The following is a 22,500-nucleotide window of genomic DNA, read 5'->3' as shown; positions in this document are numbered from 1 at the left end:
CGGACGCACAACTCACGCACACACAGACGCCGTTCCGTGTGTGCGAGACAACAATAAATTTAGCTTGAGCCCGCGCAGCATGCCTTTCTCCGAAAAATCACCCTTCTTTTCTTCGTTCGTTCTGGGAAAACACAAAATTCAAGACGCTCTGCGGATATTTGACTAATTTTAATTGTTAGCTAAAAAACTACCCAAACTACCCGGTCGCCATTTAGCGCTCGATTCCTCGAAAGCCACGAGCCAGAATAAAATTCTCCGAAGAATCGTCCCGACTGGCGCGAGGTTTTACGCGTTTCACGGAATCGTAGTACTCGTTGATGCTCTTTTCCAGCTTGGGAACATCCCCGTTGTCCCAGATTTTCATTAGTAGCGACGCCTTGGGCGAGGACATTAACAAGGCAAACCGGAGAACCGAGTAGCAGAGGGTGGTTATATTCTCCTGGTCCAACGCACGGATTCCGGTTGCGTTCGGTGCCATGTCCGACAGCACGCAATCCAACCGTCGGTCGCCCAACGTTGCTCGGAGCTTGTCTTGCGTTTCCGGTCGCAGAAAGTCGCTGTTTCCGAACACAACAGCGTGCTGTTTGTCGAACAATAATAAAATGTATTAAATTATCTGCAGTAGCTGTTGAGAACGTGTCGTCCTACCTCGATCGGATAGATTTGTAGCAGATCCACTCCGATTACCATGCCCTTCGGTTTACCGACGGAAGCACCGTCAGCGTTCGATTGCTTGACCGCGATTTGTGTCCAGGAGCCGGGGGCAGCACCGCAATCGATGACTGTGTGGCCCGGTTTTATGAGACAATATTTTTCGTCGATTTCCAGTAACTTGAAAGCGCTTCGACACCTAAAAATAGGGAATTTATTAACAAGGATCCCTCGGTTTAACCAGCGCCTCCCGGATACCTACCGATAATTCATCATTTTGGCCCGTTCCACGTACGGATCTCGCAGTTGGCGCGTTAGCCATTCTTGAGAGCTTTTGCTTTTGCCTTTCAGATTTTTGGGGACCACTTTTGCAAAATTCCGTGCTCCAAAATTGCTAAATCTTCGAATAATCATACTTTACTACTTTAAATATTCTAGGTGCTGCCAGACGGAACGTAAATTTACAAATTAATGCCAAAATGTTTTCGCTTCGTGTGGCCACGGCTAATGCCAAAACGTTTAAACTCCGTCCAGACGAGCAACAAAGTTATCGCGATAACTTTTGCTCAATTTGAGCAAAAGTTATCGCGATAACTTTCTCGCCCTACTGTTTACATACGATTTGACAGCTCCTAAGGGGGTTTTCACTCGTTCTCGCTTGCTCGCTGTCTACACGTGCATTCCAGTTATCGCGATAACTTCTCGACGGATTTGTATGGGATGACGTTTAATTTAGAAGTTCTCGTCGAGAAATTCTCCAACATTCGTCATCGTCTGGACGGAGTTTTACGCTTCGTGTGGCAGGGGTCAAGGTACTTTAAAAAGACAGGTAGCTTTATCCAGAACAAATCCTCGATCGTATTTTAGAAAAAACTTCAGAGTTTGACATTCACGGGATGGTGGGATGTTTACTTCGGGAACGCTCTTTTCGGAGCTGTTTTCGCTTTTCTGTGGTATTTCGACAGTTCAAATTCACGAAAAGTGGCACGAAAGTTAAAGTTTATGCAAATATTCTCAAAATTCTTCCTAGTGTTTCAATATGCTATCGGTCCGTAGATCTTGCCACCCGGCCTAGAACAAGAGCTAGCTAGCGTTCCTGGACCGTGCTCACTCGCTGTAAAACACAACTCGGTCGCTCGATTGATCTTAAATAGAAAGATGAATCATTTAAACATTCGAAAAAGAGTGAAATCAAGTACTTTCCCTGATAAAACCACCAAACTTGCCCATATCTTCTTCTTCTTCTTCTTGAAACTCACGTGGTTTTGTTGATAAAAGCGCCCTGCTATGAATGTCAAACAAATTCAAAATGGTGACCTGTCAAAGCGGTTAAGAAGCTACCTGTCTTTTTAAAGTACCTTGGTCCAGACCAAGGTACTTTAAAAAGACAGGTAGCATCTTAACCGCTTTGACAGGTCACCATTTTGAATTTGTTTGACATTCATAGCAGGGCGCTTTTATCAACAAAACCACGTGAGTTTCAAGAAGAAGAAGAAGAAGATATGGGCAAGTTTGGTGGTTTTATCAGGGAAAGTACCTGATTTCACTCTTTTTCGAATGTTTAAATGATTCATCTCTCTATTTAAGATCATTCGAGCGACCGAGTTGTGTTCTACAGCGAGTGAGCACGGTCCAGGAACGCTAGCTAGCTCTTGTTCTAGGCCGGGTGGCAAGACCTACGGACCGATACCATATTGAAACACTAGGAAGAATTTTGAGAATATTTGCATAAACTTTAACTTTCGTGCCACTTTTCGTGAATTTGAACTGTCGTAATACCACAGAAAAGCGAAAACAGCTCCGAAAAGAGCGTTCCCGAAGTAAACATCCCACCATCCCGTGAATGTCAAACTCTGAAGTTTTTTCTAAAATAAAATCGGGGATTTGTTCTGGATAAAGCTACCTGTCTTTTTAAAGTACCTTGGTCCAGACGAGCAACAAAGTTATCGCGATAAGCCGTGGCCACACGGAGCGAAAATTTGCGCGCAAATTTACAAATTAATAGCCGTGGCCACACGGGGCGAAAATTTGCGCGCAAATTTGCACATTAATGCCAAAATGTTTTCGCTTCGTGTGGCAGGGGTAAAACCCCGAAAATTTATGCCGAAATGTCAAACGTATTGTTTTCATCTGTGTTTTGGCCGCTGAAGTTGATTTCCGAATAAATTTTGCAGTTTTTAACGATTTTGTTGCTGTTGCTGTTATATTTATATTAAAAATGCAAAAACAATACGAAAAGAACCTACATTTTCGTAAATAAAGCGTTCGATAGCGTCAAGGGTTCAGCGAAAAAGTCCGCGGACGTATAAAAGTTTGACAGCGTGTAAGGGTTCAGCGAAACCGTTTTGGCATTAATTTTTTCGTTTGCGCTAGAGTTTTCGCCCCGTGTGGCCACGGCTAATGCCAAATCGTTTACGCTTCGATATGTTTACGTGGCCGGGTTGAGGAAATTAAAATCGTTTTGTGGAAGAAAAGGATTGAACACACTAGCAATGATCACTATCTATCAATGTAAACCACAAATAGAACATATTGCGAGCCCTTCCGTTTGCAAACAGCTTTTACTCTAGGTTTTACGCTCCACGGACCTATAATCGTTTGACAGCATGTAAACGGCAAGCGTAAATGTTTTGGCATTAATTTTTTCGTTTACGCTAGAGTTTACGCCCCGTCTGGCACCGCCATTCATAACTCGCCATTCAAACGGATTACACGGAATACGGAATACGGAATACGCGATCGCTGGTGAACCGTAAACATGGCACGTAAAGTCACGGGGTGATGCAATGTGCGGTCCGAATAACCTCAACAGTGCGAAGTCACAAAAGGCCAAAAGCAACTGCAGTTTTCGCGAACAATCTGTACCGTGTGATGGGGTCTCCTCCTGCTCCGAGGACGACGAAAGATGATGCACCCCCGAGTGAAGAAAGCCGCCGTGATCGCAAACTTAAAGAGTGCCGATGCATGATTTGGAATAATCCGAAAAGGAGTAGTGGAAGGTGCAGTGCCGCCGTCACACACTGTTAATTAGTTTTTTGTGTTTGATCAACCCGTTCGAAAAGGAAGAAACATACTGTAAACATTCTAGAACCCACTTTCTTGTTGCCGAACGAAGAAGAAGCAAAGTGGAGCAACACAATGAGGTTCTACATGAAACGATCGTCAGCAATCTTGCCCCTGGTGTTCGCACTGCTCATCGGGGGTGTGAATATTGCGTCTTCTTTAGCGCCAGGGTCGCAGCAGGTGAGTGTGGCGAAGGGTGACCGAGGGCTGGGGAAAATCCCACACCCCATTGCGGTTGATAAGCATACTCGCTCTCGCTTGTAGCAGATTGCATCGTTGGCAATGTCTAAGTCGCGTGAAAAGATAATCCGAAAACCATCCGAGGAAACCAGCTGTACAGAGGCCAAAGGAACGCATGATTAAACTGGAAATGGTGATTGCCGAATTACCAGACCATCGATGTGGTCTGATGATTCAACAACCCAAAATACCGGCAAACGCTATGTACAATTACAGCTAACCACAATAGCGCGATCAATACGTTGTAGCCGGCATGAATGTTCCGTAACTTTTACCCTCGTTCTTGTTGATACAGATGCTCGAACAGCTGTATCACCGGTGCATACGTTGCCGGCAGTGATATCATGCGTTTCTCTGCGTTGGTCACGTCGATAATGTTTCTGGGATAAGCTATCCAACAGCCATTAGTTTCCACATGGCATGAACCGATTATAACTAAATTATCATTCGGTGGATTTTATCGTGCCCGAGTGTACCGAACGGGAACTAATCTTTTCTAGAACCACCATTCTCCACGCGTGTTTCCGTCATTGGAAACAAAATATACTACGAATGACGTAGAAAAGGGGCGTTTGGCCTCACTTTTGTTCTAACGTGATACATTTTTCTGACCCATAGGATTGCACCGCCGTTGCTAAGGATGAAGAAACCATGCTCGTGTTCTCGACGCTGGGCGGTGGGCTGACGGCGATCGATCCTCTGACCGGCGAAACACGCTGGTCGATCGCTGATGAACCGGCAATCCGTGTACCGGCCCCGTCCGAGATGAGTGCCCATTATCTACCGGATCCACGCGACGGGAGCCTGTACCGTATGAATGGTCTCGAAGGAGGTCTTAAAAAGCTGCCCTATACCATTCCACAGCTGGTCGCGAGCGCCCCGTGTCGCTCAAGCGATGGCATACTATATTCGGGAAAAAAGAGCGACGTTTGGTTTTTGATCGATCCCAAAACGGGCCAACGAGAGAAGGTGTTAGGATTCGGAGGACCGCCAACTAACGCGCCTGGAGAGGGATCAGCTTCCGATTCGATCGGTTGGGCTACCTCACGAGCAGTCTATTTGGGCCGCACACAGTATACCGTCATGATGTACGACAGTCAGACAGCCGATCCGAACAGCAAACCATGGAATGTAACGTTTTTCGACTATTCCGCACACTCCATGGCGCCGGAACTGACGAAAGAATACGGTAAGTAGCCAGGACTTGAGCCAGCTTCATCCAAAACATTCTCGAACCGGTGCCCCCCCCCCCCCCCCAACCCCGGTTGCGATAACACACCTTTTGCCCCGCCGCGTGCGATGTGGCACATGTCTGACAATCACCTGTGTAACAACCTGGCGTCTTATCAGCCTCCAAAACGCCATTCTAGAAGTTCCCGTTTTATAGCCTACTATGGTGCGACATGAAGAAGAGGGAATTGTTTTTTTTCGTCACGTGTAGAGGCATTCGAGACATCTTTGTGACATTTCTTATGCCGTAAACCATTGCATGTCTTTCAGGACATATGCCATGATAATGGTATGTTGCATTCAGCTAATGATGGACCATCGGTTTCATTCTCATGATGCATATTAAATGACTTTCCTATCGATTGCTGAACGCTTCGATTACCGTTAACCTCTTTTTGTGGGGTACTAAAACATGCTAAAGCGGTCGATGAATGCATGCAATTTCATAATTTGTTTTACATTATAACTTTTTCAATTATAATTAAACTACATTAGTGTTCTACTACGGCACACATTTTCATTGGCAACAACCGTCTTTTTTTAATTGCAGAATTCCTCCATTTGACCAGCAGCTCTTCAGGGCTAACGGCAACATTTGAGCAAAAGAAAGGAACCCCTCTCTGGCAGAAGGATCTATCGAGTCCCGTTGTAGCAGTGTTTCTGCTTAGTTCCGAAGGTCTACTTAGTGTGCCTTTTCAAACAGTTTCCGATGAAGTGCTACAGGAAGTGAATGAAAGAGCAAAAAGTGGCAACTACGATGATCTTAAGCTATTGTAAGAGACTCTACAGCCTGCACTGCCCTAGTGAGCTTGTCCTTATTTGTTCTAATTGCATTTATTTCAGCGAAACGGTGTACATCGGTGAGGCAGGCAACAATCTTTACGCAATTCCTTCATTGGTGGACAAAAATACGGCTACCTTGCCCTCGGAACCCTCCATCAATCTGCTAGGAGGACCGTCCAAAAATGGCCTTCCACTTCCGAGACTACCGAATCGAGTTGCAACCGACGACGCAGATCCCGGACGGGAACTCATATCGAAGGCGCGGGCCCGAGAAACGAATGAAAATATTATCATTCTCGGCCACTATCAAACGCCAAAGACGGACGATCGCATTAAGCTCGATATCTCGCCGAGCGCTTCATCTTCCTCAATGGGTCGTGGCTTTTGGAAGCACCATGAGCTATCGACAGTGCTCGTTGATCGTGATTTTAACCCAAGCGTCACACTACCAAAGCTACCGGGACACAAGACAATGCACACCATCGGTGTGCAGACGGAAGACGAAGAGATTGAATTTGGCGAAACAAATGAAACCAAATCCGACGAAGCTAGTGGTAGGACAGACCATATTCGGGCTTTGTTTGTACGATTGTATCGCGAATCGAAACGATGGCTTGACGCGCAGCCCAACAAAGTACCTACGATGCTGCTGATCGCTCTGTTTGGGTTGGTGATCTTCGGCTTTTGGTACTTCCATCTGCAAATGAAAGCACTGCAAGAGCAAAGTCAGGGCGGTTCGCAAACAAGCAACTCAAACGGTGGGAGTGGTAGTGGTGGTGGAAGCGGTGGAAGCGGCAGCGGAAGTTACAGCGAACCCATTGACTACGGAGACGGTGAGATGCGCGTCGGGAAGATCAACTTCAACGTTCAAAACGTGCTCGGCAAAGGTTGCGAAGGGACGTTTGTATTCCGGGGCAGCTTCGAGAAACGAGAAGTGGCCGTTAAGCGTATTTTACCAGGATGTTTCACGCTCGCGGATCGTGAAGTTACTCTGCTGAGGGAAAGCGATGCACACGAGAATGTGGTACGTTACTTCTGCACCGAGCAAGATCGTCAATTTCGATACATTGCCGTGGAGCTGTGTGCGGCCACGGTGCAGGATTACGTCGATGGAAAGGCAAACTCACTGGTAGCGGCATCGACCACGTTTACGGTAGCGCTATTGCGGCAAAAAATAGCACCCCTGGACATACTTCGCCAGGCAACGAGTGGATTGATGCATCTGCACTCACTTAGCATCGTGCATCGCGACATTAAACCGCAAAACATTCTTCTATCCCTACCCGACAATCGGCACCGTGTGCGCGCCATGATATCGGACTTTGGGCTCTGCAAGAAGTTGAACTTTGGAAAGGCGAGCTTCTCGCGTCGGTCGGGTGTCACAGGTACCGATGGCTGGATTGCACCCGAAATGCAGCGTGGTCAACGGGCCACCACTTCGGTGGACATCTTTTCCTTGGGCTGTGTATTTTACTACGTGCTTTCCGATGGTTTCCATCCCTTTGGCGACAATCTGAAACGGCAGGCGAACATCTTGTCCAACGAGTACGATCTCAGCATGTTGCGGCGCGAAAACCCTCTGCCAGATAGTCGCACCATTCTGGCGGAGGAGATCGTACGAGACATGATACAGTGTGATGCCGCAAAGCGTCCTTCGGGGCGTGCCATTGCCAAGCATCCCCTGTTCTGGGGCAATGAGCGTGTGCTCGCTTTTCTGCAGGATGTAAGTGATCGAGTGGAAAAGTCAGAAATAGGGGCTGAACCCTTGCGCTCTTTGGAAAAAAATGCTCGCTTTGTCGTGCGCGATGACTGGAGCCGGCACTTGGATGCGGAGATTACGGCCGATTTGCGCAAGTTCCGCGGTTATCAGGGGTACAGCGTACGCGATCTATTGCGTGCGTTGCGAAACAAGGTACGTTTGAATGCAGCATTACACGGCAATTGCAGGATGCGACTAACTAACGATCAACGGTCTTATTTTTAAATTACAGAAGCATCATTATCACGAGCTATCACCGGAAATGCAACGTGCTCTAGGAACGATTCCGCACGAATTTACCGATTACTGGATAAGTCGATTTCCGCGGCTTCTTTCGCACAGCTATCACGCGCTGGCAGATAATTCGCGGGAACCCATTTTCCGGCATTACTACAACGGTGATGAAGATGATCATAGTAATCCACGAGGTGCAGCGAGTGCTGCTAGTCACGCCGGTTACAAGTTTACAAAACCGGCCTACTTCTATCGAGACGATAATGATAATTACGATCTGATGCGTTACTACGAATTAGCACAAGCGACGAAAAACAGCACAAAGAGTCCCAAGCGACGTGTTGGAGGGGACGGTGTTGGGCAGGACGCAAGCAAATCGACGACGGCAAACGGCTACAGTAAACGGGGAACGTACAATTTCGGAAAAACCGGACAATCTTCCGGTGGTTTCATCACAAGGCAACCTCCAAAGGAGGCTAGTGAAGCGGTTGGTAGCACGTATGAAGAGTCACGGTTGCCTTCAGTGGCGGAGGCATCTGGAGCAGCTGATCCGGATAGTGGTTTGATTCAACGAAGAAGGTATGAGGTTCCACGTGGCATCGGCGTCGCTACTACTACTAACACCAACGCCACGGCTACTAATCAAAACAACACCGTCCGACGGCGTGAAGCGGCACAAACAAAAGTCACGTGGAATCTAGATTGTATCGCCACGCCAAAAGAGTAATCGAGGATCTTTTACGATTTTAAGTTTGCTCCAATGCTACATCATCGAAAGTGCAATGATTTTCTTTTTCTGTAACTATTTTAAGAGAAGGCCTTTCCAATTTGGCCTCAGTTTCAATTCGTCCTATTGATTTAATTTGAACGTGAAAGACCACGTTCACGTTTCATAGTACTTTACCTACTTGTTTTGTTAAGTCTCTCTTCCTCTCTTTATTACCGGTTACGACTGAAAACGATCTTGCAGCAATCACGTGCAGTGCACCTTCAGACGAAAACCTTATTTCTTTAATTTTAAACGCACAAAATTGCTTCAAATCATTCCTTAGAGTAATTTTCGATTAACCAATGATTCTCGCTAACGCTGGCTTTATACGATCACCAACAGCGCATATCGAACGGATGGGTGGCACACTTATAGTGCCACAAGAACCCTTGAACATTGCGAAAAAACTTATAACCAATTTACGACTTTGTCTGTGATAACGTGGTTAATGTTTAAGTCGAACGCATTTAACCGTAAAAAGGGAAATTCGAAGTTTGTCAGAGAAGTAAAGGCACCGAGTGTGTCACCGTGTGTGGTACCGGTTGCGCCAGGGGACGATGCGCACAGCTGCACCACTTGACCACCCTGCTGCTAGTGATTAGAATGTTTAGATAGTACGATCCACAGCCAATAGTAGAGTGAATAAAGAGGAGGGAATGTTAGTAAGCACAGGCATACTTGTGTACCGAGGACCAACGGTCTCACACCCCGTGTTGGAGACTAATCGTGGGTATTTGTGCGTACATGAATTGATGAACCTTTTTGTACAGCTAGCATTAGATAATTTTATGTTAAATAAAATGATTTATAAACTATTTCGAGTGTTTGATTGAACCGGCGATTGTTCATTTTGTTTCGCTCGCACTCGCAGCGTGACGAGGTGTTTTTCTGTTTCGCTTGATTTATCTTCCAGTTGGTAGATTTACGATTCCAGTAGATAAATTCTAAACCGGATTCTGGCCGGATTCGCGTGTTTCGTGGTGTGCATGCCGTCGCGAGCCGCGTGGTGGTGTACGTTACAGGCGCGGGTTTGAGAGCGTGGCGCTTTGACGTTTGGCTCTTTAATTTAATCTCTGGCAAAATCGAAAGGGTTGAGAAACAGGCGATTCCAGCAACACGTGTTTTCGCGGTCTCCATTTACTCGCGGTGAAAATGCTGAACGAAGAGAAATTGCAACAGTTGGCGCTGAAATTGTTCGAGATCGATGCCTTCAAATTCGGCGACTTTAAGATGAAAGTGGGCATCAATTCGCCGGTCTACTTTGATCTGCGGGTAATCGTGAGCCATCCGGATGTAATGGTAAGTGCCGTGAACCGACCAGCAAGAATGGCGTGCATACTTTAGTGTTTTTTTTTTTTAACGTAGGACACTCTGACCGACCTATTGAACGAGTTTATTGCCGACAAGAAGCTCAGCCAAGCGGGCGGCCACTTGTGCGGTGTACCCTATACGGCGCTGCCCCTCGCCACGCTCGTTTCAATTAAGGGCAATAAACCGATGCTGATACGACGCAAGGAAGCGAAAAAGTACGGCACCAAAAAGCTGATCGAAGGCAAGTTCAATGCCGATGATACGTGCCTCATCATCGAGGATGTGGTTACATCCGGATCGAGCATCTTGGAAACGGTTGAAGATTTGCGATCGGAGGGTAAGTAAACCGGAAGAGGAAAGACATACAGGCAACTTATCTCGGATCTTTTCTCCCCCCGCGCACCGGATCACAGGTCTGGTGGTAACGGATGCGATCGTTGTGGTTGATCGGGAACAAGGAGGAGCCAAGAACACGGAAGAACGCGGCGTCCGGATGCATTCGCTTTACACCCTCTCCTACCTGCTGAAGGTGTTGCTGGAAGCGAAGCGCATCGAGGAGAGCACGGTCAAAGCAGTGGCCAAGTACATCGAGGCATGCCAGATCCGCAGCGATGGTTCGTTCATGCACGGCAACGGAACGAAGGTGGTGAACGAGCTGACCCGTGTCGGTATGACTTTTGAGGCTCGAGCCGATCTGGCCAAGTGTCCGCTGGCGAAGGATCTGTTCAAACTAATTGCCACCAAGAAGACAACGCTCTGTCTTGCCGCCGACCTGGCCACCAGTGAGGAGATCCTGAACATTGCCGAGGCGGCAGGACCCTACATTTGCATCCTGAAAACGCACGTGGACATTGTGAGCGATTTTAGTGAGCAGTTCGTACGCTCGCTCCAATCGCTGGCCAAGAAGCACAAATTTTTGCTGCTAGAAGATCGCAAATTTGCCGACATAGGCAACACGGTAGCGCAACAGTACGGTGGTGGGTTGTATCGAATCGCCGAGTGGGCCGATCTGGTGACCGTCCATTCACTGCCGGGACAGGGCATATTGAAGGGCCTAAAGGCGACCATCGGTGACAAACCGGCCACACTGCGCGGTGTCTTTTTGCTCGCGGAAATGAGCACCCAGGGTGCCCTGACCGATGAAAAGTATGCGACAGCCACAATGAAAATTGCCACCGAAATGGAGTCGGACTTTGTGGCAGGCATCGTTTGCCAGGGTAAGGATGTGGTGACATCGCCTGGATTACTTCAATTGACACCGGGGGTAAAGCTGGAGGAAGGAGTTGATACACTAGGCCAACTGTACGACAGCCCCGAGCGCGTGGTTAAGGAACGTGGTGCAGACATTTGTGTCGTTGGTCGGGGTATTCTTAATTCGAAAACTCCCTCGGAAATGGCCCGTGTCTACCGTGATCGGCTGTGGGAAGCCTATCTGGAGCGTGTTTCTGGCGATAAGAACGGCTCGGAAAAGAATGGATAAACGGTATAGTCATTGAGCATTGGAAATGATTCAATCGACATGCTAACCCCGGACGATAAATTGGTGATTGAAAAGGTAATTTAGATTTCAAAACGTTCCACACTTCAGAAGACACAATGGATCTGACAAAAGTGAAATTTTCTTGTATCGCAGCAAAAACGATTATTATTAAAAAATATATACATTTATTGAAAAAAAAAATACGTATGTTTTACATAACTTAAAATACTTAAAAGGTGGTCCTCTGCGGCTGCTGCTCTATCTCTAACTACTGGATTACTAAATCTTTAGCAATCGTTAAGTACCATGATTCAAGCTAATTATTGTAGAACTTTTGGTTTTTGTGAAGTGTAACATATTTAGCATTATTGCAACATACAATTGTATAAGTGATAAAACGTTTAAATGATAGCTCATAAGTTTTCTTGAAATTAGTTCTAAGTTTGTCTATGTTTTTGTCTATATTCGCAAAATATCCGTGTACACTATGGTCACAGATAAGTGAAAGATCGTAGGCTAGGGGACCTAGGAGTCATGTGCGGTACTGGCGGGTGTTGCTTGGTTTGCCCTATCCAAGGCCAATTGCCGTAGCACGCCCTTTTGGGCGATATTCAGCAACTCCATTTGCGTCTCGTAAAAAACTAGATCGTCCCTAATGCAGGCCATCTGTGAGGCGATAAAATTCCCGGTGGCCTTGTACCGCTCGTTGCTCACGAAAACCTCGGAATAGAAGTGTCTGTTACCCGCTTCGTTCTGTGCCGGTTGATTCTTCACCACAGGCAGAGAGACGATAGTGCCAATGCTGTTGTTTTCCGCATTGTCTCCTTGTTGGTCTGTCGCCTGGTCAGATTGTAACCCTACATCTTCGTATCTACTGTACGACGATGTAGCGCTGCTACGCGTTTTCCTTTTGTGCTTGTGCAGCGTCGAGTTCACGGCGACCGGTTTCACTTCGAGCGTCTTGATATCCTTCACGTCTTCGATGGCATTTATCTCGTAGTGCACCTCGCCCTCATATTCCTGATCCATCAACGAATCATACTCCCCGCCGCCTTCGTTCGTCGCCTTCCGGACGATCGAAACGTTGAACGAGCTGTTGTCAGCTTCCTGTTTCCAAGAGCTATCCGAATCGACCGGACTGGCCGACCGGTGCTTGATGTGGTTCTGCAGGAAGCTCAACCCTTTGTACCACCAAGCCGTCGGTGTGTAGGATTTGCCCTGCGACGACATCCGGCGCGTCTTCGAGATCTCCTGGCCAAACTGGGTTCGGATGGTTTGAATCTTGCGGAGCACATCCGTCGGCGTCGTTTCCGGCCGCAGATCGATCACCGCCTCCAAAAGCTGGTGAATGGCCTCGTTCCGACTTCCCTTGTTGTAGTACCGCGGGTGGCGCATGTTGTACAGCACGGGTTGTTTACGGTATTGCTCGATCAGCCGTTCGGTCGCCTCGCGCGTCCATTCTCCGTTGGCCATCGTCCTGGGGGGCGGGATATCCTGGGGGGCGGGATTTCCGGTTTCCGGCTAGATTTCCGTGCGAGTTAATTTGTTAACGAGGAAAATATCACTTGCAAAAAAGTTGATGAACGAAAGGCACGACTTGTACACAAAGCGAAAAGCCAAGCCAGCAAGCAAGTCAGGCCCTTGCTTGAAAAATTCCACGCGATTCCCGCAAGGTGTCTTAAAAACTCAGGTGGTTTCTTAGACGCTTTGACAGGTCGAAACGAAAAAATTAATGCCAAAACGGTTTCGTTTAACCCTTACACGCTGTCAAATGTTTATACGTCCGCGGACATTTTCGCTGAACCCTTGACGCTATCAAACGCTTTATTTACGAAAATGTAGGTTCTTTTTTGTATGGGTTTTGCATTTTTAATATAAATATAACAGCAACAGCAACAAAATCGTTAAAAACTGCAAAATTTATTCGGAAATTACCTTCTGCGGCAAAAACACAGATCTAAACAATACGTTTGACATTTCGATATAAATTTTGGGCTGCGTACCCCTGCCACACGAAGCGTAAACGTTTTGGCATTAATTTGTAAATTTACACGTAAATTTACGCTCCGTCTGGCAGCACCTATTAATTTTTTCGTTTACGCTAGAGTTTACGCCCCGTCTGGCACCGCCTAATGGGGTGGTTTCTGCTGGCAGGGTGTCGTTTTGGACGACGTAAACAAGGGTGGGTTGAAAGCTCGTAGTTAGGTGCCTATTCCCGTCAGGCGTCAGGCTTAACTCGAACATTTTCGAGGAAATAATCGACTAACCTCAAAAACACGTTAAACACGACTAATAGGCTAATAGGGGAATAGGCACCTTAATTTAAAGGAAAAAACGTAACGAAACTCTTTCTACAGGCGGCTGTTGTGTTGTTTTCTGTTACAATTCTTGAACTATTACAAACTCTACAGAATTTTCATCATCGAAATCATGAGTAGTGATGCGCCACCACCAAGGCGTCGCCCGACCAGAGTAAGGAACTTTACTCATAAACAACACCATAATACCAATAATTTTTTACTCTTCTCTACACTTACAGGTGGAAAAGCTACAACACAAAATATGGATGCTCGAAGAATTGAACAAACGCCAAGTAGAAATTATTGAAGAGCTACGAAGTCGGCCACAGATTGCCTCGGATGAGGCAATGGAGTATAAAAGACAAGCAGAAATGTACAAAAAATTCTACATAAAAGCAGTGGAGGAAAGAGAGGAGTTCAGGGAATATCTTCTGGAGTACTTCTCCCCGTCGTCCACCTCGCATGCTCCTGATGGGGAAGATGATCCTCCAGGTGATTGCACCAGAGATAACTCCCCCCCGCTGCTCAATGATACTGCTCCTGATGGGGATGATGATCCTGCAGGTGATTGCACCAGAGATAACTCCCCCCCGCTGCTCAATGATGCTGCTCCTGAAACTCGTGAAAACTCGTAGAAAACTCGATCCAGTATGCGTGATTCCTGGTCGTCGTTATCAAAAAGAGTTCAATCAAAAAAAGTTGTTATGTCTAGATCATAGGTGTTGGCTCGTGCCAGGTGCGGCTGCTTTCTTCTGAGAATTTAGCCCATCTCACGCCGCCTTCTTCACGTCATACATTTCATTAATTATTGGGATTCAACAATGCAATGCAATGATGCAGTTGTCCCGTTCTCGACAGGATTACAATCAACGAATTATACACGAATTAAGCTTTAACAGGATTGCTAAGAAATGCATACAATGATCTTCTATTCGTCGTGTGTAATAAAAGTAAGAAGAGCCACCGATAAAGAAAATAGGTGCTTTGTTTATTCTTATCGTGGAGGAGGGCGGCGGCCGCCGTTATTATTCCGCAAAAATCGTAATTGCCTTCCGGCAAAGTGATTGTTTCGAGTTCAACAGAAACTTGGAGGGGGGGAGGGGGGGTATGAAGTGGGTTCGGCGCAGCTGCACGGCTTTGTTTGTTTTGGCACGGGTTTTTTTTTTGTTTTCTTTCTTTGCTTCCTTCCTTTGCTTTCTTTACACGGCTTACTTGCGGCTCGCCCAGCGGGCAGCTTCCCCTCTCGGGTGGGGAAGTCATTGAGCACCGTAGTGCTATCCTATTTTGGCTCGAGGCAAATTTCCTTTCCTTACTCGCTCTTCGCGCTTCTATTCGTGCTGCCCTCTTTTCGCTCAAGACGGATTTTTTTCCTGTCTCGTTCTTCGCCGATTCCGCGAGAGTCATCCGTGTAAATACGCGCGGTGCTCAACGCGAATGCATCTGTATGCGATCGAGTTTGTAGCGTAAACCGTACTGGATCTTGAGTAGGCTGTGGTTAAAAAATCAGTCAGTGATAGAATCGAGCCGTGTTAAACGTTTTCCGAAAACGAAACGTGTTAAATTTCCTGTACGTGCATCTTCGGGGCAGCGGAATAGTTTTGCGGTGAGTAAAAAGTGCTTGTGAACAGTGATAACAGTGGTTTATGTGCTACAAAAGCGATTAATATCTTTTTTGTATACTTTCAGCTATCTCTGCGTCGCAAGCTGTGAGCCATCGAAGAGCATTCGCATGTCCTGCTCTGCCGCCTTACACGACCAACGAAGGAAGGATTGAGGGAGTTGGGTAAGTTAAGTGTATTATTAAAAGTGCAAATAAAGATTTAAAAGGTGAAATTCAATGTTTTTGGACTATTAAATGCGAGCATCCGAAACGGGTTAAGGGTGCGGGGGACGGGGGACGTGGGGAGGGGTTAGAGGAACCTAGAAGGGGGTAGGGGAGGGATGAACCTAGGGGGTACCATCACACGCACACCACTACGACGTGCATGACACTAATACAGGCGCAGAACTGCTCGAGAATGAGTGACGACCTGCATAATGAGCATTGACCATTTCGCTTTGCAGGGTTCGAATCTTAGATTATGGAGGGATTTTTTGTATGTTATGCAGGGACTGCTCGAATTCGTACTCGATTCTAGCCTGCGGCTCGAGCGCCGTGGTGGCTTTGGTATGTGTGTGTGTTAATGTGGCTCGTCGTTGATGGGGTCAGCCACCTACCACTCTGGTGGCCACTGCAAGTAGACAAAACAAAAACAATTCGGAGAATAGAGGCCAAGGTCGCATGCCACAGCCACCTATCCGCTGGGAAAAATGTGCTTCGGAATCAGGAGATCAGGAGAAATATAATGTGAAAGCTCGTTGTGAAAGCAGCTTAAACCTCAACACTTCGAACAGAACAGAGGCTTTCCAACTAACTAACCCACCTACTAACCGCTCTTACAAGTCACCATCAGCACCTTTGCAGGAAAACCCAAAGTAGGCGCCTGCCAGTGGATTTTGAGAACGTTCAGCCTTCCGCAGGTCATTTGGCAGGAGGTAGCGAGGCGCGAATTTTGGTCACTCTGGTTCCTCTAGCAAAGTTGTGGCGGTTCAATGCAAAGCGGTCAATAGCCTAGCTGTTCATTTTCCTAACTTCGTCCTTGCTTTTAGGCAGTTTTCGTAAACCTTACACTGATAATTTCCTTAAAACTACCTCACTAACTAACTATCTACCTACCTCACTAGAAGCTAACTACACTACACTAACTAACTACTTAAACGTCGATAACTCGGCTAGTATTTTTAACTACGAGGGTGAATCAAATATAAACGAGACTTTATTTTTAGCAAATTTATTGTTTGTTTAAACGCACCAAAGGTATTTTTTTATATTTCTCCTGATCTCCTGATTCCGAAGCACATTTTTCCCAGCGGATAGGTGGCTGTGGCATGCGACCTTGGCCTCTATTCTTCGAATTGTTTTTGTTTTGTCTACTTGCAGTGGCCACCAGAGTGGTAGGTTGCTGACCCCATCAACGACGAGCCACATTAACACAAACACATACCAAAGCCACCACGGCGCTCGAGCCGCAAGTAAGCCGTGTAAAGAAAGCAAAGGAAGGAAGCAAAGAAAGAAAACAAAAAAAAACCCGTGCCAAAACAAACAAAGCCGTGCAGCTGCGCCGAACCCACTTCATACCCCCCCTCCCCCCCTCCAAGTTTCTGTTGAACTCGAAACAATCACTTTGCCGGAAGGCAATTACGATTTTTGCGGAATAATAACGGCGGCCGCCGCCCTCCTCCACGATAAGAATAAACAAAGCACCTATTTTCTTTATCGGTGGCTCTTCTTACTTTTATTACACACGACGAATAGAAGATCATTGTATGCATTTCTTAGCAATCCTGTTAAAGCTTAATTCGTGTATAATTCGTTGATTGTAATCCTGTCGAGAACGGGACAACTGCATCATTGCATTGCATTGTTGAATCCCAATAATTAATGAAATGTATGACGTGAAGAAGGCGGCGTGAGATGGGCTAAATTCTCAGAAGAAAGCAGCCGCACCTGGCACGAGCCAACACCTATGATCTAGACATAACAACTTTTTTTGATTGAACTCTTTTTGATAACGACGACCAGGAATCACGCATACTGGATCGAGTTTTCTACGAGTTTTCACGAGTTTCAGGAGCAGCATCATTGAGCAGCGGGGGGGAGTTATCTCTGGTGCAATCACCTGCAGGATCATCATCCCCATCAGGAGCAGTATCATTGAGCAGCGGGGGGGAGTTATCTCTGGTGCAATCACCTGGAGGATCATCTTCCCCATCAGGAGCATGCGAGGTGGACGACGGGGAGAAGTACTCCAGAAGATATTCCCTGAACTCCTCTCTTTCCTCCACTGCTTTTATGTAGAATTTTTTGTACATTTCTGCTTGTCTTTTATACTCCATTGCCTCATCCGAGGCAATCTGTGGCCGACTTCGTAGCTCTTCAATAATTTCTACTTGGCGTTTGTTCAATTCTTCGAGCATCCATATTTTGTGTTGTAGCTTTTCCACCTGTAAGTGTAGAGAAGAGTAAAAAATTATTGGTATTATGGTGTTGTTTATGAGTAAAGTTCCTTACTCTGGTCGGGCGACGCCTTGGTGGTGGCGCATCACTACTCATGATTTCGATGATGAAAATTCTGTAGAGTTTGTAATAGTTCAAGAATTGTAACAGAAAACAACACAACAGCCGCCTGTAGAAAGAGTTTCGTTACGTTTTTTCCTTTAAATTAAGGTGCCTATTCCCCTATTAGCCTATTAGTCGTGTTTAACGTGTTTTTGAGGTTAGTCGATTATTTCCTCGAAAATGTTCGAGTTAAGCCTGACGCCTGACGGGAATAGGCACCTAACTACGAGCTTTCAACCCACCCTTGTTTACGTCGTCCAAAACGACACCCTGCCAGCAGAAACCACCCCATTAGGCGGTGCCAGACGGGGCGTAAACTCTAGCGTAAACGAAAAAATTAATAGGTGCTGCCAGACGGAGCGTAAATTTACGTGTAAATTTACAAATTAATGCCAAAACGTTTACGCTTCGTGTGGCAGGGGTACGCAGCCCAAAATTTATATCGAAATGTCAAACGTATTGTTTAGATCTGTGTTTTTGCCGCAGAAGGTAATTTCCGAATAAATTTTGCAGTTTTTAACGATTTTGTTGCTGTTGCTGTTATATTTATATTAAAAATGCAAAACCCATACAAAAAAGAACCTACATTTTCGTAAATAAAGCGTTTGATAGCGTCAAGGGTTCAGCGAAAATGTCCGCGGACGTATAAACATTTGACAGCGTGTAAGGGTTAAACGAAACCGTTTTGGCATTAATTTTTTCGTTTCGACCTGTCAAAGCGTCTAAGAAACCACCTGAGTTTTTAAGACACCTTGCGGGAATCGCGTGGAATTTTTCAAGCAAGGGCCTGACTTGCTTGCTGGCTTGGCTTTTCGCTTTGTGTACAAGTCGTGCCTTTCGTTCATCAACTTTTTTGCAAGTGATATTTTCCTCGTTAACAAATTAACTCGCACGGAAATCTAGCCGGAAACCGGAAATCCCGCCCCCCAGGATATCCCGCCCCCCAGGACGATGGCCAACGGAGAATGGACGCGCGAGGCGACCGAACGGCTGATCGAGCAATACCGTAAACAACCCGTGCTGTACAACATGCGCCACCCGCGGTACTACAACAAGGGAAGTCGGAACGAGGCCATTCACCAGCTTTTGGAGGCGGTGATCGATCTGCGGCCGGAAACGACGCCGACGGATGTGCTCCGCAAGTCGTGAAGTCGTTTTCTGCTTCCGCCCGAACGGTTCTCTGGGTCTTGACACCAGCCCTCTGGTTTGAGTACACGCAACGGTTTTTTTTAAGCTGCCGCGCAGCGAGGTGTGGGAGTTTTGGGCTCGACTTTTTGGTACCTAACTCGACTTTTCAAAAACTGAACTAGGACTGAAAATCTTCAGTGCCCTCCGGTCAACCAGGTCGCCCCGTGAACGCGAAAATAAACAAAAATGAACGCCTGAGGCGTCAAGTAACGCCTAACGGGAATAGGCACCTGAAACTCGCACACAAGAGATTGCACGCAAGGGATTGCACACAAGAGTAAATTCGAGCACGGATTCGAGAGAGAAAGGCACGACTTGAACACAACGCGAAAAGGGCATAATCGCGAACAAGGTACTTTAAAAAGACAGGTAGTTCTTAACCGCTTTGACAGGTCACCATTTTGAATTTGTTTGACATTCATAGCAGGGCGCTTTTTATCAACAAAACCACGTGAGTTTCAAGAAGAAGAAGAAGTTTGGTGGTTTTATCAGGGAAAGTACCTGATTTCACTCTGTTTCGAATGTTTAAATGATTCATCTTTCTATTTAAGATCAATCGAGCGACCGAGTTGTGTTTTACAGCGAGTGAGCACGGTCCAGGAACGCTAGCTAGCTCTTGTTCTAGACCAGGTGGCAAGATCTACGGACCGATACCATATTGAAATACTAGGAAGAATTTTGGGAATATTTGCATAAACTTCAACTTTCGTGCCACTTTTCGTGAATTTTAACTGTCGTAATACCACGGAAAAGCGAAAACACCTCCGAAAAGAGCGTTCCCGAAGTAAACATCCCACCATCCCATGAATGTCAAACTCTGAAGTTTTTTCTAAAATACGATCGGGGATTTGTTCTGGATAAATCTACCTGTCTTTTTAAAGTACCTTGACCGGGACGCGCAACACCCATACCACCACACCTTCGAGGGGTGTGCGTTTACAGGCCGTTTCAGAAGTGAGCAGAAATTTTGACCTTTCTCGGGCCCACTGTGCTCAATCGATTACGTCACGGCAAACAAACGGTTTTTCGTTTTTTTTGTTGGTGAAAACACCGGGAAAAGAAACAAAACTACTGGAGTTGTATCCCCTGCGGGGGGTCAAGAATCGTGCGGGGGGTTGAGAAAATTGAACTGAACACGTGCCGGCGCCTGTGGTGCTTAATCCGTTCGGAAACGCTTTTCAGCGGCGCGGAAAACGAGAGAAAATAAACGGAAAATTCCGCGGCTTGGGTTTGTGCGTGTGTGTGCGTGCTATCCGAAATAACCGCGCGTGGTTCTCGTCGTTGGCCACGGCGGTGGTGCTGAAATTCCTCAAAAAGTTGGTTACCTATCTTTCGAAAAATGGCCAACCAAGTGTTTTGGTTCTTTTTGGCGCTGCGTATTGCTTCGGTGTTCCTGGTGACGACCTTTTTTGTGCCGGATGAGTACTGGCAAAGCTTGGAAGTGGCCCACCGTTTGGCCTTCGGGTAAGTCCATTTTTCAAAGGCGTCCGCGTTGCGCGCCACAGCCCTGCGCACACTTTATTTTCGATCCGAGTTAATTTTCGTTTGATACTTCTAGTTATGGACACCTGACGTGGGAATGGACTGCTGGCATTAGAAGCTATCTATACCCGGCTCTCATAGCCGGACTGTACAAAGTGCTCGCCTTGCTCAGCCTCGATACCGTCCTACTGCTGACCATCCTGCCGCGCATTCTACAAGCGCTGTTCAGTGCCTACGCCGACTATCGCTTCTACGTTTGGTCCAACAAAAGCAAATGGTCCATTTTCCTGCTTGCTTCTTCGTGGTGCTGGTTCTACGTTGGATCGCGTACCTTAGCCAACACCCTGGAAGCATCGCTAACGATGATTGCGCTAAGTGTGTTCCCCTGGACTTCCGAAAGTACGAGCTTCCTGTGGCCCGTGGCGATTTCTTTCTTCGTACGACCAACCTCCGTCATCCCCTGGGTTCCACTGTGCCTGTACCACATTAAAAAGTCATCCCACCCAACGTGGGAGTTGCTGCTGAAGCGGTACCTACTGATCGGCGTGCTGATCGGTGCGCTTAGCATCGCGGTGGACAGCTACTTCCACGGCTCATTCATCGTAACACCATACCACTTCTTGGAGTACAATGTACTGAAAGGGATTGGTAGCTTCTACGGGGAGCATCCCTGGTATTGGTATCTGTCGGCTGGTCTGCCGATGCTCCTTGGTATCATTATCTTGCCATTCCTGGTAGCATCTTTTGAAACGGTACGCTATAGACAGGTGTACAAAGAGCGTTTCTTGCTGCTATCATCGGTACTCTTCACGGTCACTGTGTATTCCGTGCTGGCACACAAGGAGTTCCGCTTCCTGCTGCCCGTGCTTCCAACGTGTCTGTACATTACCGCCGATTATCTTGCCCGCTGGAGTCGTAAAGCATCCAGGTAATACCACCGCCGTTGCTGCCAGAAATTTTTTGACCAATGAATTAACCGATCACTTTCCTTTCGATTTGTCCTTTCCTTGCAGCGCCAGCATCTGGTTCGTAGCAGTGCTCATATTGACCGTAAACAGCTTGATGGCCGGTTATGTCGGATCTGTTCATCAGCGAGGTACCGTCGATGTCGTCGCACATCTTAGCTCAGCGACTAAGGATTATCGGGATGAGTTCAACAATCAGGCCAAGATTCTGTTCCTGATGCCTTGCCACTCGACGCCGTTCTATAGCCACGTGCATCAGAATGTGACGATGCGTTTCCTGCGGTGCGAACCAAACCTGCAGGAACAGGAGAACTACGTCGACGAAGCCGACCAGTTCTACGAAAATCCGATGGGATGGATTCGCAAAAATCTTCCCGTGCATCCTCTCAGTGCCCTTCCGACACACCTCGTGGCATTTGATGTGCTTGAACCAGCGATTGCCAACTTCCTGTCGATCTACGAAGAGAAAGCATCATTTTTCCATACGGACTATCCCACGGAACGGGTTGGCCAGTACGTGAAGCTCTATGAACGGATCGATCCAAATGCGGCCAGAACGAAGCCGATCACTACCTCCACCACAGCTGCGCCACCGATAAGTGAAGGCGTTTATGCTGATCCTGACGAACAGTACAACCCCGACGAAGACGAGACGGCCTAGACAGAGGCACAGTTTGCATTCACCATAACGGCGATGAAGCATTTCACGTATACATCGAATTGACTTTAAACTTTTAAATTACTTTTAGACTTTGTGCGTTTTTTTTTTATTGAAATGGTGAGCTGAAGATGATTGGAGTTGCAGTTTTGCGTTTGACCAGACTTTCTGCAATCTTCCTTCCAAAGGAAGGTATTTTTTTACTTTTATTGACTTTAATTTCCTCAC

At 46.8% G+C, this 22,500-nt stretch overlaps 8 protein-coding genes across 10 annotated transcripts in view; 4 read left to right on the top strand and 4 right to left on the bottom strand.

The window, feature by feature from the left end:
- Positions 1 to 12, bottom strand: part of LOC125952197 (zinc finger protein 236) — a 6,400-nt gene extending 6,388 nt beyond the window's left edge. For all 3 annotated transcript variants that reach the window (XM_049681529.1, XM_049681531.1, XM_049681530.1), the window contains exon 1: positions 1 to 12. This exon is cut by the window's left edge. The gene's annotated coding sequence lies outside the window, so the exon portion shown is untranslated.
- A 141-nt stretch (positions 13 to 153) lies between these two features.
- On the bottom strand, positions 154 to 1,153 carry LOC125952208 (rRNA methyltransferase 2, mitochondrial). Its single transcript, XM_049681547.1, has 3 exons — positions 914 to 1,153; positions 649 to 850; positions 154 to 580 (listed from the first exon to the last, which is right to left on the bottom strand). The coding sequence occupies exons 1-3, from the start codon at positions 1,063 to 1,065 to the stop codon at positions 212 to 214; spliced, it is 723 nt and encodes a 240-aa protein (XP_049537504.1). The 5' UTR covers positions 1,066 to 1,153; the 3' UTR covers positions 154 to 211.
- Positions 1,154 to 3,084: 1,931 nt separating this feature from the next.
- On the top strand, positions 3,085 to 9,545 carry LOC125952189 (serine/threonine-protein kinase/endoribonuclease IRE1). Its single transcript, XM_049681510.1, has 5 exons — positions 3,085 to 3,894; positions 4,573 to 5,143; positions 5,735 to 5,957; positions 6,028 to 7,879; positions 7,959 to 9,545. The coding sequence occupies exons 1-5, from the start codon at positions 3,790 to 3,792 to the stop codon at positions 8,685 to 8,687; spliced, it is 3,480 nt and encodes a 1,159-aa protein (XP_049537467.1). The 5' UTR covers positions 3,085 to 3,789; the 3' UTR covers positions 8,688 to 9,545.
- A 226-nt stretch (positions 9,546 to 9,771) lies between these two features.
- LOC125952198 (uridine 5'-monophosphate synthase) lies at positions 9,772 to 11,711 on the top strand. The gene is made up of 3 exons (XM_049681532.1): positions 9,772 to 10,028; positions 10,095 to 10,377; positions 10,454 to 11,711. The coding sequence occupies exons 1-3, from the start codon at positions 9,882 to 9,884 to the stop codon at positions 11,518 to 11,520; spliced, it is 1,497 nt and encodes a 498-aa protein (XP_049537489.1). The 5' UTR covers positions 9,772 to 9,881; the 3' UTR covers positions 11,521 to 11,711.
- Positions 11,712 to 11,739: 28 nt separating this feature from the next.
- LOC125952214 (uncharacterized) lies at positions 11,740 to 13,147 on the bottom strand (the record flags this gene model as incomplete). Its single annotated transcript, XM_049681553.1, has 2 exons — positions 11,740 to 12,997; positions 13,086 to 13,147. Coding segments are annotated over 2 exons (1,014 nt in total), but the record flags the coding sequence as incomplete, so codon positions are not given.
- A 548-nt stretch (positions 13,148 to 13,695) lies between these two features.
- On the top strand, positions 13,696 to 14,786 carry LOC125952211 (uncharacterized). The gene is made up of 3 exons (XM_049681549.1): positions 13,696 to 13,702; positions 13,932 to 13,992; positions 14,060 to 14,786. The coding sequence occupies exons 2-3, from the start codon at positions 13,951 to 13,953 to the stop codon at positions 14,453 to 14,455; spliced, it is 438 nt and encodes a 145-aa protein (XP_049537506.1). The 5' UTR covers positions 13,696 to 13,702; positions 13,932 to 13,950; the 3' UTR covers positions 14,456 to 14,786.
- Positions 14,787 to 17,137: 2,351 nt separating this feature from the next.
- LOC125952212 (uncharacterized) lies at positions 17,138 to 18,228 on the bottom strand. The gene is made up of 3 exons (XM_049681550.1): positions 18,222 to 18,228; positions 17,932 to 17,992; positions 17,138 to 17,864 (listed from the first exon to the last, which is right to left on the bottom strand). Exons 2-3 carry the CDS (start codon positions 17,971 to 17,973, stop codon positions 17,469 to 17,471), a joined length of 438 nt encoding a protein of 145 aa, XP_049537507.1. The 5' UTR covers positions 17,974 to 17,992; positions 18,222 to 18,228; the 3' UTR covers positions 17,138 to 17,468.
- A 1,526-nt stretch (positions 18,229 to 19,754) lies between these two features.
- Positions 19,755 to 22,500, top strand: part of LOC125952194 (GPI mannosyltransferase 3) — a 2,934-nt gene continuing 188 nt past the window's right edge. The window contains exons 1-3 of the mRNA XM_049681521.1: positions 19,755 to 20,631; positions 20,726 to 21,577; positions 21,663 to 22,500. The exon at positions 21,663 to 22,500 is cut by the window's right edge and continues 188 nt beyond it. Of these exons, the coding sequence (XP_049537478.1) occupies positions 20,507 to 20,631; positions 20,726 to 21,577; positions 21,663 to 22,275 (1,590 nt within the window). The 5' untranslated portion in view covers positions 19,755 to 20,506 and the 3' untranslated portion in view covers positions 22,276 to 22,500. The remainder of the gene's footprint in view (positions 20,632 to 20,725; positions 21,578 to 21,662) is intronic.

This window comes from Anopheles darlingi, chromosome 2 (genome assembly GCF_943734745.1).
Source record: "Anopheles darlingi chromosome 2, idAnoDarlMG_H_01, whole genome shotgun sequence".
Classification (NCBI taxonomy): domain Eukaryota; kingdom Metazoa; phylum Arthropoda; class Insecta; order Diptera; family Culicidae; genus Anopheles; species Anopheles darlingi.
Note: the sequence above shows the minus strand (reverse complement) of the source record. Positions and strands in the feature narration are given on the sequence as shown.